This window comes from Dermochelys coriacea, chromosome 3 (genome assembly GCF_009764565.3).
Source record: "Dermochelys coriacea isolate rDerCor1 chromosome 3, rDerCor1.pri.v4, whole genome shotgun sequence".
Taxonomy (NCBI): domain Eukaryota; kingdom Metazoa; phylum Chordata; order Testudines; family Dermochelyidae; genus Dermochelys; species Dermochelys coriacea.
This window is the reverse complement of record NC_050070.1, coordinates 134,607,556-134,622,807: the sequence shown is the minus strand read 5'-3', so window position 1 is coordinate 134,622,807 and position 15,252 is coordinate 134,607,556. Positions and strand designations below refer to the sequence as shown.

Here is a 15,252-nt window from a genome sequence, read left to right as displayed (position 1 = left end):
GGCGACACGTGATGCACAGAGGCAGGCGCGGGGCGGGTCAAAGGCAGGTGCAGGTGCCCTGCCCGCCTCCCGCCCAGACAGGCTGCTGCGGGGCCAGGCCCCCACTGCGAGTGGGTCGGGCCAGCCGCGCCGGGAGAGCGGTAGGGTGGGTGGCAAACTCCTCCAGCCCTGGGGGAGAGACTTGGCAAACACGCTCCCTCCAAACCAAGCAGGGGAGGGACGCTCCCTCCCAGCGAGAGAGAGACAGAGACTAGGCAAGCCTGGGCACAGCAGTGGCAAGGCGTGAGTAAGGCGGCAGAGGGGAGCGCTCCTATGCAAGTTAGGCTCTGTCCGCGCTGCTTTCTTCCCCCCCCCCCCCCTTACAACTTCCCCTCATGGCTCCCGCTTGCTCCAGACCATTAGTGCAGACAATTTGCATTGTAGAGTTGAACGATGGTGTCATCTACGTCCACTCGGCCTAGCTCTAGCCACCAGAGGGGTTACAATGCTGGCAACTGTCCGTTCGTGGTCTACACTCCCGCCATTGTTACCTATGGTAAGAAAGTGTAGTGAAAAAAAATGTTGTAGACAAGGCGATCAGGGAAGAGATTAAGGAAACTGGAGGGAAAATAATGCAAATTATAATGATGCAAATCAGACAGCACCTACAGGAAAAAAAAAACTGGAGTGAGGGGAATAAAGAGGAAAGGTGGAGAAAGAAAAGCAAGGTATTCTAGTACTAAAATACATTAAAAATAGCAAGACCAGTATAATACACAATCTTGTAAGTAACCCATAACATTGTTCTGTAAGGATGCTGAATTTAACAGAGCTGTTGCAGTACCTCAGAGACTAGTACCCCTCTTCCAAATTAAAAAGGATCTTTCAGACCTATTATTATGGCTCCCAGGGGAGAATGTCAACAAGAGTTCACTCTCCCCTGGCTACTGGAGTGCTGTGTATATCATACCTTTTAAAGGTTTCAGAGTAGCAGCCGTGTTAGTCTGTTACGAGTTTTTTCATGAAGTTGACAGATTTCCACTCTATATGGCTAAATTCAGTGCCTTGCATAATGACAGGTTTCAGAGTAGCAGCCGTGTTAGTCAGACATACCTTTTAAAGAGAGTTGATAACATGTCAGGTGTACAATTGAAAAGTTAAGTAACGAAGTCCCTATAGGTTGTAGCACCTGGTGGATTCCAATAAGTACTCAGACAATACAGTTTATTCAGGGAAAAAAACTGGAAATATATCAGTGATTTTAAAAGGTACAACTGATAACAGAACAGTTCCAAATTTGGCTAGTAGAGGGCAGCCCCCAAGAGGATAGCGTCCCTCAGGCCTACTGTGTGAGGTGTACCCTCTGGTCCTTTAATCTATTAGCCAATAAGGTATCCTTGTTGATCCCACCTGCCAGGTTTCAGTTCCACAGGGAGGGGGCTCCACATTGGCGTCCTGCACCAGCGTAGCAGTTCTCACGAGCAGGCTGCTCCACATGTGGGCAACAGCCTAAGCCACACCTCACAGGTCCTCTTCCCTCTGGGCCCAATTGCCAGTCAAATCCATTGACTTCTTCCCTAAAATGATCCAGATAAAGACAATTTACTTATCTGTCACTATTTATTAAAAGTCACCATCTCTTTTAGTGCCTGATAGGCAACCCCAGTGCTCTTGGACAGTTCTGTAAAAAGACAAAATACAGTTGTAGATAATGTTTTATTAAAATTTATTTTTTAAAAGTCAGATGATCAAAACTCAGTGTGTCTTTATCAGCCCTTTTCCCTTTCCTTTAATATAGAAGAAAGCTGCCATTCATGGAGTGTTAAGAATATATCCTTTATCTGCATATTTGTTTGGTATTATACAAGCTATAAAATGTAATAGATAAAATATAGTCTGGAATTGGCTCATATGGCTGAATGTTTCCATCAGAAGCCACAATGACTGATAAATTGTGGAATGTTTCAGAGTGGTAGCGGTTAGTCTGTATCAGTTAAAAGAACGAGGAGTACTTGTGGCTCCTTAGAGACTAACACATTTATTTGAGCATAAGCTTTCATGGGCTTAGATGTGGGGACCTGCTTGAAAGACCCCCTAAGCTTATTCTTACTAGCTTAGGTTAAACGCTGCCACCACCAAAGTGTCTAACAATAATAACAGGGGAAGTGCCCACTTGGAAACATCTCCCCCCATGCACCACATCCCCTTTCCTGGGGAAGGCTTGATAAAAATCCTCACCAATTTGCATAGATGAACACAGACCCAAAGCCCTGGATCTTAAGAATAATGAAAAGCAATCAGGTTCTTAAAAGAAGAATTTTAATTAAAGAAAAAGTAAAAGAATCACCTCTGTAAAATCAGGACGGTAAATACCTTACAGGGTAATCAGATTCAAAACATAGAGAATCCCTCCAGGCAAAACCTTAACTTACAAAAAGACACAAAAACAGGAATATACATTCCATTCAGCACAATTTATTTTATCAGCCATTTAAACAAAACAGAATCTAACGCACACCTAACTAGATTGTTTACTAACTCTTTACAGGAGTTCTGACCTGCATTCCTGCTCTGGTCCCGGCAAAAGCATCACACAGACAGAGAACCCTTTGTTCCCCCTCACTCCAGCTTTGAAAGTATCTTGTCTCCTCATTGGTCATTTTGGTCAGGTGCCAGTGAGGTTATCCTAGCTTCTTAACCCTTTGCAGGTGAAAGGGTTTTGCCTCTGGCCAGGAGGGATTTAAAGGTGTTTACCCTTCCCTTTATATTTATGACAGCTTTTGTGGGCTAAAACCCACTTCATCGGATGCATGCAGTGGAAAATACAATAGGAAGATATATATATACACGCAGAGAAGATGAAAAATGGGTGTTGCCATACCCACTATAACGAGAGTGATCAGTTAAGGTGAGTTATTATCAGCAGGAGGAAAAAAAACCTTTTGTAGTGATCAGGGCCGTCTCTACAGTTTTTGCTGTCCCAAGCAGTGAAAAAAAAAAACTGCTGCCGCGATGGCAAAAGGAAGAAGCTGCCGCCGAATTGCCGCCCCTTTCTAACTGCCACCCCAAGCACCTGCTTGGAACCCTGGTGCCTGGAGCCAGCCCTGGTAGTGATAATCAGGATTTCCAACAGTTGACAAGAAGGTGTGAGTAACAGTAGGGGGAAAGATAAGTATGGGGAAATAGTTTCACTTTGTGTAATGACCCATCCACTCCTAGTCTTTATTCAAGCTTAATTTAATGGTGTCCCGTTTGCAAATTAATTCCAATTCAGCAGTGGATGGGTCATTACTCAAAGTAAAACTATTTCCCCATCCTTATTTTTCTCCCCTACTGTTACTTACACCTTCTTGTCAACTGTTGGAAATGGGCCATCCTGATTATCACTACAAAAGTTTTTTTTCTCCTGCTGATAATAGCTCACCTTAACTGATCACTTTCCTTATAGTGGGTATGGCAACCCTCATTTTTTCATGTTCTCTGTGTATATCTATCTATCTATCTTCCTACTGTATTTTCCACTGCATGCATCCGATGAAATGGGTTTTAGCCCACGAAAGCTTATGCTCAAATAAATTTGTTAGTCTCTAAGGTGCCACAAGTATTCCTCGTTCTTTAAACTGTGGAATGTTTTTGTCAGGTCAGACAAGGTACTGGTAGCAGTACAATGAAAGGGTTTAAATGTTATTAGTTACAGTTACTATTCCAAACACTTCCCCACTGTGGCACAAATATAAATATTATTAACTAGTAATTGTTCTTTAAATATTTTTGTTCTGTGTTTATACAGCACCTAGCACAATGAAGTCCTGATCCATGTGTAGGGCTTGGAAGTGCTATGGTAATATAAATAAATAAGTTATATTTAAAAAATAAAACACATGCATATAAATTCTCTAGTGGCTCCCTCAATTGGATTTTTCTTTAAGCAAATGTAACAGAGTATTCAAGAATTGGAGCTTCTTGCTCTCTTCATCTAGTTTTCTCTGTAAGAATAGGAATGCCCAGGTGTTTTATCAGCAATGCTAAATTGATTTTGGAATATAATATTGTATATCTGCATTGTCATCCTCAGCAAACATCCTTATGAAACATCTCCATTGGTAATTACAAAACCCTTTTTCCAGTGTAAATATATTACATCCAAAACAACCCCCCCCAAAAACCCCTAAACCTACATTAAAAGAACAATATAGTTGCAAAGTCAAGTGCCCAAAAGATAGGAAAAACCAAGATTCCTTTACAACCTTAATTCAGCTCTTTGTGCGTATGTAGGATGATGCAGTTATTAATTTCAATGACCACATGCTATTTTTTCCACAGGAACTGTTCCTTCCTCAGTGGATGGGTAGCTATTCAACACTTGTTTTATCCTCATTGTTCAATGTGTGGCTCCAGGCCTTATTTAATTCACACCTTCCACACCCTGGCACTGAATACAGAATTATATATTTTCCTCATGGCATTTCTATGATATGGTACCGCATGGTATCCAAGTGCTTCACAAATTAATGAATTTATCTTCACAATACCCCATTTGAGATTAGGTGTTGTTATTATTTCCATTTTACAATTGAGGAATTGAGGCACAGGAAGATTAAAGCCAGCATTTTCAAAAATATCCACTAATTTGGGGTGCCCAACTTGAGATAGTAAGATTTGATTTTTCAGAATAGTTAGTTAGCATTTTAATAGCACTTTATATGGTCAAAGCATAGCTCTAATCAACCTCTGTTACAGTTGTGAGCACTAGGCATTTCTACAAACCTGGTTCCATGTGTATCATTAAAATGGCATCCAGAAAATGAGGAACACACAGTAACCAACTATGAAATGTTGGTTTAAGTAACTTGCCTACTATCAGGTAGGAACTCTATGCCAGTGGAAGGGATGGAGTTCAGTTCTCCAGGATAGCATTCAATTTCCTTAACCATGAGACGATCCTTTCTCTTCCAGCAATTACCTGCCATATTCACTACCCACCTTCCACCTCCTGCAACAAATGAAATAGGGGCTCTGCAGACATCATCACTATCCAGCTCTGATTCATTCCCACAGCACAGTCAACCTGTGCAGTGAACGAGGCAAGGGTTCTGTGGAACAAAACAGCATGTAATCATACAATTATAGGTTCGTGTTATTAAAGATTATATTATACAGTGCGTACACAAGGGGGCTGAATCAAGTTATACCAGGCAACTTTAATTTTACCACTTCCTACTTTTGAGTAATTAAATTTTCAACCTTCATATTTTCATGTAGTTTTTTAAAAAAAACAACTAACTGAAAAAACAGACATTCCATCGTATAGAACCATAATGGCCCCCTACTTGGGTCACAGAAGGGTTCAGACCTTTATATCCATAGTATCACAGACCTCTGCCACAGCTAACTATAATTGGTAGAAGCAATATACTATATGAGCAAGTCACTAGATGGGCAATGGGACACACTTTACCATTGAGTTTCACATCTGTTTGTTGGAAGCAATCTAGAGACTGAGGACTCTAGGCAGGAGATGGGTGCTGGGGTGAGATGGGGGCAGGAGGAAGGGCGGAGGGGCCTGGGGTGAGGTGGGGCAGGAGGAAGGGGAGTGGGGCTGGGGGTGAGATGGGGGCAGGACGACGGGCGGTGGGGGCAGGACGACGGGAGGAAGGGGAGTGGGGCTGGGGGTGAGGTGGGGGCAGGAGGAAGGGGAGTGGGGCTGGAGGTGAGGTGGGGCAGGAGGTCGGGCAGTGGGGGCTGGGGGTGAGGTGGGGGGCAGGAGGAAGGAGTGGGGCTGGGGGTGAGGTGGGGGCAGGAGGAAGGGGAGTGGGGCTGGGGGTGAGGTGGGGGCAGGAGGAAGGGGAGTGGGGCTGGAGGTGAGGTGGGGCAGGAGGTCGGGCAGTGGGGGCTGGGGGTGAGGTGGGGGGCAGGAGGAAGGAGTGGGGCTGGGTGTGAGGTGGGGGCAGGAGGAAGGGGAGTGGGGCTGGGGGTGAAGTGGGGCAGGAGGTCGGGCGGTGGGGGCTGGGAGTGAGTTGGGGGCAAGAGGAAGGGGAGTGGGGCTGGGGTGAGGAAGGGGGCAGGAGGAAGGGGAGTGGGGCTGGGGTGAGGAAGGGGGCAGTAGGACGGGCAGTGGGGGCTGGGGGTGAGGTGGGGGCAGAAGGAAGGGGAGTGGGGCTGGGGTGAGGTGGGGGGCAGGAGGACAGGCAGTGAGGGCTGGGGGTGAGGTGGGGGCAGGAGGAAGGGGAGTGGGGCTGGGGTGAGGTGGGGCAGGAAGTCGAGCAGTGGGGGCTGGGGGTGAGGTGGGGGGCAGGAGGTCGGACGGTGGGGGCTGGGGGTGAGGTGGGGGCAGGAGGAAGGGGGCTGGGGATGGGGTGAGGTGGGGGCAGGAGGACGGGCAGTGGGGGCTGGGGGTGAGGTGGGGGGCAGGAGGTTGGGCGGTGGGGGCTGGGAGTGAGATTGGGGGAGGAGGACAGGTGGTGGGGCTAGGGGTGTGATGGGGGCAGGAGGAAGGGCGGTGGGGCTGGGGGTGAGGTGGGGGCAGGAGGACGGGCGTTGGGGGCTGGGGGTGAGGTGGGGGGCAGGAGTAAGGGGAGTGGGGCTGGGGTGAGGTGGGGGCAGTAGGACGGGCAGTGGGGGCTCAGGGTGAGGTGGGGGCAGGAGGAAGGGGAGTGGGGCTGGGGGTGAGGTGGGGGGCAGGAGGACGGGCGTTGGGAGCTGGGGGTGAGGTGAGGGGCAGGAGGAAGGGGAGTGGGGCTGGAGTGAGGTGGGGCAGGAGGTTGGGCAGTGGGGGCTGGGGGTTAGGTGGGGGCAGGAGGAAGGAGTGGGGCTGGGGGTGAGGTGGGGGCAGGAGGTCGGGCGGTGGGGGCTGGGGGTGAGGTGGGGGCAGGAGGAAGGGGAGTGGGGCTGGGGGTGAGGTGGGGCAGGAGGTCGGGCGGTGGGGGCTGGAGGTGAGGTGGGGGCAGGAGGACGGGCGTTGGGGGCTGGAGGTGAGGTGGGGGGCAGGAGGACGGGCGTTGGGGGCTGGGGGTGAGTTGGGGGGCAGGAGGAAGGGGAGTGGGGCTGGGGTGAGGTGGGGCAGAAGGAAGGGGAGTGGGGCTGGGGTGAGGTGGGGGCAGGAGGACAGGCAGTGGGGGCTGGGGGTGAGGTGGGGACAGGAGGAAGGGGAGTGGGGGCTGGGGGTGAGGTGGGGGCAGGAGGAAGGGGAGTGGGCTGGGGTGAGGTGGGGCAGAAGGAAGGGGAGTGGGGCAGGGGTGAGGTGGGGGCAGGAGGACAGGCAGTGGGGGCTGGGGGTGAGGTGGGGACAGGAGGAAGGGGAGTGGGGCTGGGGTGAGGTGGGGGGCAGGAGGATGGGCAGTGGGGGCTGGGGGTGAGGTGGGGGCAGGAGGAAGGGGAGTGGGCTGGGGTGAGGTGGGGCAGGAGGTCGGGCAGTGGGGGCTGGGGGTGAGGTGGGGGGCAGGAGGAAGGGGAGTGGGCTGGGGGTGAGGTGGGGGCAGGAGGTCGGACGGTGGGGGCTGGGGGTGGGGTGGGGGCAGGAGGAAGGGGAGTGGGGCTGGGGGTGAGGTGGGGGCAAGAGGAAGGGGAGTGGGGCTGGGGTGAGGTAGGGGGCAGGAGGTCGGGCATTGGGGGCTGGGGGTGAGGTGGGGGCAAGAGGAAGGGGAGTGGGGCTGGGGTGAGGTAGGGGGCAGGAGGTCGGGCAGTGGGGGCTGGGGGTGAGGTGGGGGGCAGGAGGAAGGAGTGGGGCTGGGGGTGAGGTGGGGGCAGTAGGTTGGACGGTGGGAGCTGGGGTGAGGTGGGGGCAGGAGGAAGGGGAGTGGGGCTGGGGGTGAGGTGGGGCAGGAGGTCGGGCGGTGGGGGCTGGGGGTGAGGTGGGGGCAAGAGGAAGGGGAGTGGGGCTGGGGTGAGGTAGGGGGCAGGAGGTTGGGCAGTGGGGGCTGGGGGTGAGGTGGGGGGCAGGAGGAAGGAGTGGGGCTGGGGTGAAGTGGGGGGCAGGAAGAAGGGGGTGGGGGGAGGTGGACGGCGGTGGGAGCTGGGGGGGAGGTGGGGAGGAGGAAGGGGATTGGGCGTGGGGGGAGGAGGATGGGCGGTGGGGGCTGCGGTGAGGTGGGGGCAGGAGGATGGGCGGTGGGGGCTGGGGGTGAGGTGGGGGAGGAGGAAGGGGAGTGGGGGTGGAGGCAGGAGGACGGGTGGGGGGGCTGGGTGTGAGGTGGGGGGCAGGAGGAAGGGGGTAGGGGGAGGAGGATGGGCGGTGGGGATTGGGGTGAGGTGGGGAGGAGGAAGGGGAGTGGGGTGGGGGGAGGAGGACGGGCGGTGGGGGGCTGGGGGTGAGGTGGGGAGGAGGAAGGGGAGTGGGGGTGGGGGGAGGAGGACGGGCGGTGGGGGCTGGGGGTGAGGTGGGGAGGAGGAAGGGGAGGGGGGGCTGGGGGTGAGGTGGGGGGCAGGAGGAAGGGGGTGGGGGGAGGAGGATGGGCGGTGGGGGCTGAGCGTGAGGTGGGGGAGGAGGAAGGGGAGTGGGGGTGGGGGGAGGAGGACGGGTGGTGGGGGCTGGGGGTGAGGTGGGGGAGGAGGAAGGGGGTGGGGGAGGAGGACGGGCGGTGGGGGCTGGGGGTGAGGTGGGGGGAGGAGGACGGGCGGTGGGGGCTGGGGGTGAGGTGGGGAGGAGGAAGGGGAGGGGGGGTGGGGGAGGAGGACGGGCGGGGGGGCTGGGGTTGAGGTGGGGAGGAGGAAGGGAAGTGGGGGTGGGGGCAGGAGGACGGGTGGGGGGGCTGGGTGTGAGGTGGGGGGCAGGAGGAAGGGGGTAGGGGGAGGAGGATGGGCGGTGGGGATTGGGGTGAGGTGGGGAGGAGGAAGGGGAGTGGGGGTGGGGGGAGGAGGACGGGCGGTGGGGGCTGGGGGTGAGGTGGGGAGGAGGAAGGGGAGTGGGGGTGGGGGGAGGAGGACGGGTGGTGGGGGCTGGGGGTGAGGTGGGGAGGAGGAAGGGGAGGGGGGGCTGGGGGTGAGGTGGGGGGCAGGAGGAAGGGGGTGGGGGGAGGAGGATGGGCGGTGGGGGCTGAGCGTGAGGTGGGGGAGGAGGAAGGGGAGTGGGGGTGGGGGGAGGAGGACGGGTGGTGGGGGCTGGGGGTGAGGTGGGGGGAGGAGGAAGGGGGTGGGGGGAGGAGGACGGGCGGTGGGGGCTGGGGGTGAGGTGGGGGGAGGAGGACGGGCGGTGGGGGCTGGGGGTGAGGTGGGGAGGAGGAAGGGGAGGGGGGGTGGGGGAGGAGGACGGGCGGGGGGGCTGGGGTTGAGGTGGGGAGGAGGAAGGGAAGTGGGGGTGGGGGCAGGAGGACGGGTGGGGGGGCTGGGTGTGAGGTGGGGGGCAGGAGGAAGGGGGTAGGGAGAGGAGGACGGGCGGTGGGGATTGGGGTGAGGTGGGGAGGAGGAAGGGGAGTGGGGGTGGGGGGAGGAGGACGGGCGGTGGGGGCTGGGGGTGAGGTGGGGAGGAGGAAGGGAAGTGGGGGTGGGGGCAGGAGGACGGGCGGGGGGGCTGGGGGTGAGGTGGGGAGGAGGAAGGGAAGTGGGGGTGGGGGCAGGAGGACGGGCGGGGGGGCTGGGGGTGAGGTGGGGAGGAGGAAGGGGAGGGGGGTGGGGGAGGAGGACGGGCGGGGGGGGCGTGGGAAGAAGCAGGTGCTGAAGGAGTGGGGCGGGGATCCCGGAGGAGAGGGATGGGGATGGGGAGGAGGAGGAGGAGGAGGGAGGCTGCTGGGTCCTTTTCCTCCGGCCGCTAGGGGGCGGGGTGGGAGTTTCTCAGCCGCGGCGGCGGCGGCCCGGAGCATGATGGGAGAATCCCCGCAGCATCCAGCATGTCGGCTCCAGCGCCCGGCGCCGGGAGGAGCCGCAGCGGCTGCGGCAGCCGCAGGAGCCGGTGCAGGGGCGGGTGAGGCGGCGGGCGGCGATGGTGTCCCAGGCGGTGCAGCTGCTGCGGCAGGGCGTGTGGGCGGCGCTGACCGGCGGCTGGTACCACGACCCGGAGCAGAGCAAGTTCACCAACAGCTGCCACCTCTATCTGTGGCTCTTCCTGCTGGCGCTGCCGCTCGCGCTGCATCTGGTGAGGGGCGAGCCCGGCCCGGGCGGCACGCGGAGGGGAGCGCGGTCCGGGGCCCGGGGAGACCCGGGCACAGGGTGGGGGTGGGGATAGGAGAGAGCAGGGCCCTGCCTCTTGGGGGGAGGGGGCACAGGCCATGGAGAAGATGGATGGAAGAGGCAGGGCTGAGAGGCGGTCATGGGGACACAGGCCAGGGGGTAGGGATGGAGGTGGGGGGCAAGGAACAGAGGGTTGCAATTAAGGAGGGGAGGAAGAGAGAGGGAATGGGGGAGGGAAGTAGCCTGATATAGTTGGATGAGTATTTTTTCTTGATGCTGTTTTTAAATCCCCCCATCCCCCTTTGCTATGTTTTCTCCGTTTTGATTGTACTGTGGGACAGCGTCTCCTGGTCAGTACCAGTTAAGCGCTGCCCTGTTGTCGTCAGACATAGTCAATTTTGTGGTCTTCTGTACTGATACCATTTTGCTCTGCTGAGATTTTTTGAATGAATTTGCTGTCCTAGTGAAAGATGGATAAATAGTAATAAACCCACTTTGTGTTATTTTAATGCCTAATGCAGCTTCTCTTGAGAGGTTTTAATCCCACCCTTCCCAAGGGTACTATAATTTTCCCATCAATATTTTCATGTGTTTATTCTGAAATATGGGTGAGCCTTTTAGGCCCAATAATCAATTTGTTATGCAGGAAAGTACACGAGCAGTTAAACTGGCACTCAATAACCAATGTGGCCAAATTATACTCTCACTTCTCCCCTTCTGTATAGAGACACAGATGCAACATAAATAGTGTGTGAAAGAACACCACTTTTCATTACATCCACCTCTTTCTATTAAAATGTGACAAATGCAACTAAATTTATAATTTAACAGATTGCAGTAACTAGGAGTTTCATTCTGTTTGCTAAATAGAAATAGTTTCCTTGAAAAAAACAGAATCTTTTATTCTATTCTTAGTGTTTTATCACTATCGGATGTACGCAGAAAGAGCAAGAACCATATTATTAGCTAGAATAGTGCATGATATTAGTACTAGGTTCCCCAATATCTAGCTTCTAATATTTGCCATTCTTTATGTCCTCGTGGCTGTGGACTCAACTCATTTCTGCTCATTTTCCTTTAATGAAGAAAAAACCCTTTCTGCCACATTAAACATTCCTCATCCATCTCCTTATGCCCCATTATTACAAAGCCTATTGCCCTGACTTTCAGATGTGGTAAGCACCCACAAATCCCTCTGAAGTCCACAGGAGATGCGATGCTCATCTTTGAAAATCAGGCTGTATAGCTTATTTCCTGGCAAAGATGCCATTTGCTTCTACTGGCATGCTCATGGACTCCAATCAGGTAACAACATGAGGGTTGCTTCTTCCCAGGATGCCAGGTCAATTTCTACTAGTGTGAGACAGTAAGAGCTATAGATCCAATCTCTGTTATTTAGATTGCCATTGTAAATTAGAACTTGTTCACAGACTCTGATTTGTGGTGAAATAAAAGGTTGTTTATTTCCCTAGGTGTACATAGAAATGGATCTGCAGGAAATATGACTTTTCCTGGAGGACGTCGGAAACTAATCGCATATGAGATAGAAAATAGAGGTGTTTAAAGAACATTGGGTCTAAAAACTGTGGAGTGAAACCAAGATGAAATAGTGAAAATATTTAAAGTTGGGAGGTGTCTGTGGGAGAAGATCTAATGTATGTGCATGAACTAACTTTCCACTTTCTGGGCTTCTTCCTCCTCTCTCTGGATAGACTTGCTTTTTTCAGGTTGGCTGATTTTGTGATGAATCATCTGGTCAGCTGCAGAATCTGTTCTTGAGGAAATGTACCATGATTAGGTTTCTTTATCCTTGATAAGAATATTATATTTATTACAGCGACTGTCTATGAGTAAGGATGTCCTTGACTATTAATTTTCTTGTTTTTGAGTGCTTGGATTTTGTAAACTTTGTGACAGGTAGCTACAGTCTTGTCATTTAGCAACCTTAATGCATTCTGAAGTGATTTTTTTGTTTTGTTTTGGGAATCTTATGCAATGTTCAGGGTTAAAAAATACCAGTTACCTGCCAGTTTGGTATTTGTAGTTTCAATGTGCAACAACCATACTTTAAAATGAAATTGTTCCTAAGAGCAGACAAAACAATTGGACTAGCAGGAAAAAGCAGATGTTTTGTGATTTGGCAAATGGAAGACTTTTGTAACATGCATATTACAGTGGAACCCTGTTTACTCAAACTAATTGGGACTAGGGCCAGATTGGATAATCAACAATTCGGATAATCTGGAGAATGCATGGGCCTCAGGCTGTCAGCTCCGTGGACAGTGGGGTTGGCAGCTTGAGCCCTGCCACCCGGTTCAGTTAATATGGAGAGCCAGATAATGGAGGCTCAGATAAATGGGGTTCTACTATATTTCATCTGTGGGGGGGATATGGGTCAAGAATAGAGTTTGTTTTCACTCACATGTGGCATCTTGTCTTAAAATAAGATTGTAGGTAGAGATTTTCAAAAGTACAAATGGGAATTAGACACCCATCTAGCATTGATTTTGGTGAGCGTTGGGTACTTAACTTCTCTTCTGCTTTTGAAAATCTCCCTCATTAGCTGTTTAGGGCAGGGACTAGCTTTTACAGCATCTAGCACATTAGGCCCCTCAACCTAGTTCTAGAGCTTCAGGAGGTGGAGGCGGGACTGTGCACCCCTGCCCTGCAACTGGGGCTGGCTGGAACCAGGACCCTGCAGCCGCAGCCCTACAGCTTCCCCTGGGGGCTGCAGCTGGGGCTGCATGCCCCAGCCCCGTGCCTTCCATCAGGGGCTGCTGCTGGGGCCGCATGCCCTATCCCCGCGGTGTCCTGGGCTTGGCGGGTTCTGCAGCCGGGTCTGCGTGCCACAGCCCTGCAGCATCCTGGGCTTGGTTAGGGCTGCAGCTGTGACTGTGTGCTCCAGCCCTGCGGCTTTCACCGGGGCCTGCAACTGGGATTGCACACCCCTGCTTGGCAGCTGCACTGTGGGCCATGCACCCCCCTCATGGCTTCCCAGGGCTATGTTTTTCCCCCCTCCTCCCGGCTGCAGCTGGGGCTTGGTGGGAGCTGTAGTTGGGGCTGCACACCCCAGTCCTTCAGCTGCAGCCAATTCTGGAGCCAGGACTGTGTCCCCCCCATGGCTGTGTCCCCCGCTGCAGCTGCTGGTGCGGGGCTCAGCCTGTCAGTACCCCCAACCATGGTACTCCATTCTTCTCCCCGCCTAGACCTGTTCACAGGTTATTTTTAGTAAAGTCATGGAGAAGTCCATGAATTTTTGTTTATTGCCTGTGACCTGTCCGTAACTTTTACTAAAAATAACTTAGCCTTAATGATCACTACCAGAAAGAACAGATGGGTAAAGGTAGTAGTTCAGCCACCTTGAAGGTCTCAGCTCAGTTTAAGATTACCTTTCTGGAAATATCCTTTGCATGTTTAATTCTGTTTTTGCCAATATATATGTGAAATAAAAATCTGGCTCTGTCTTTCATAGCACTCTCCAGTTCCAATTTTGAAATGGCCATGGCAAAATCTAGGGCAAATTGTCTTACTTTTAACCAGCTTAAAAGATATTTCTGTATGAAGATCTGAGGAGTTTAGGGATTTTGTAATATATGCCTACATGGAATATCCACTTAATCTGATATCAGTTACTTTCATTCCCCTGCTTGGTGGTGTCTCTTGTATCTTTATTCATCTGTTTAGTGCAACATTTTAGATTGTAAACTCATCAGAATAAGGACTAGTCTAGGGGTCGGCAACCTTTCAGAAGTGGTGTGCCAAGTCTTCATTTATTCACTTTTATTTAAGGTTTTGCGTGCCAGTAATACATTTTAATGTTTTTAGAAGGTCTCTTTCTATAAGTCTATAATATATAACTAAACTATTGTTGTATGTAAAGTAAATAAGGTTTTAAAAATGTTTCAGAAGCTTCATTTAAAATTAAATTAAAATGCAGAGCCTCCGGACCAGTGGCCAGGACCCGGGCAGTGTGAGTGCCACTGAAAATCAGCTCTCGTGCCGCCTTTGGTATACATGTCATAGGTTGCCTACCCCTGGACTAGTCGAGGCATACTAGATACAACATGTATCTAGTATGCCTGTGGGCTCTATAGAACAATAAATAATGGGAGAGGCAACCTTTCAGTTTTAGGTAGTGGCTTTAATCTGGCCCAGTAAGGATGAAAAGTCACTAACATCTTAAGCCTTTTTGAAATTAGTTTGGTGCCTCTCTCAGTTCATTACCAAAGGGACACGTGTCCACATCACACAAAGTGTCACTAAACTGGTTTGAATTGGTGCCCTTGTGTTACAGAGTTACAGGTCTGAATCTCTGGAACTGCTCGGTATGAAGCCAACCACGACTCTGGGTAGCGTGATTCCCCTCAGGGCACGCTGTCCAGGGCAAAAAGCCTCCTCGGCTATGGCCTACCTGGTCTGACCTCAGGAGTATTCACATCCCTGTTCACACCTCACACTTTCCCTTGGTGGGGGAAGCCAGAGGGCCCTGCACCCCAACTCCACAGTCATCAGTGCCTCTCAGCCAGTGTTGTAAAGCAGAAGGATTTATTGGTCAACAGGAACACAGCCTAGCGCAAAGCTTGTTAGCACAGAAGTCCGTGACTTTCAACAGAGTCCATTTTGGGGGAGCCCCAGGCCAGATGGCCTGAACTCCCCCCTCCTCCAGTCCCTCATAGCCGACTGCCCTGGATCCCCCTGCCTGGCCTGTGACGCGCCCGTTGCTCATCCTCCGGTCTTTTGCTTCCCGGGCAAAAGGTCTCACCTGGTTGCATTTCCCTCCTGGGTCTTAGCCATCTTCTCTGTGTAGCCTCTGAACAGCCTCCCCTGCCCTGAGGGCCTCAGCAGAAGTCACAAACCCAATTCCCACTGCCTAGGCATTGGTGTAATACAGAGGAAAACTGAGATACATACAGTATTACACCTCTACCCTGATACAACGCAACCCGATATAATGCGGGTTCACATACAACACAGTAAAGCTCTGACATGCTGCTCTGAGCAGCATGTTAAGGGTGCCGGGCCAGGCCGGGGCTGACGGGTTGGATAAGGGGTAGAGGGTCTCGGGGTCGGTCAGGGGCTTCCCCCCGTCAGGGTCTGGGAGGCAGGAGCTGTGGGGGGGCGCTTTTGGGGGCCCGGCAGTCCCACAGTGGCCCGAGGATTAGCAGGGGGCCA

The 15,252-nt window shown here is 52.7% G+C and overlaps 1 protein-coding gene across 1 annotated transcript in view; it reads left to right on the top strand.

Annotated features, from left to right (window-relative positions):
- Nucleotides 1-9,798: 9,798 nt before the first annotated feature.
- PCNX2 (pecanex 2) overlaps nucleotides 9,799-15,252 on the top strand; it is a 250,569-nt gene continuing 245,115 nt past the window's right edge. Inside the window, 1 exon segment of the mRNA XM_043511376.1 lies at nucleotides 9,799-10,045. Within this exon segment, the coding sequence (XP_043367311.1) occupies nucleotides 9,893-10,045 (153 nt within the window). The 5' untranslated portion in view covers nucleotides 9,799-9,892.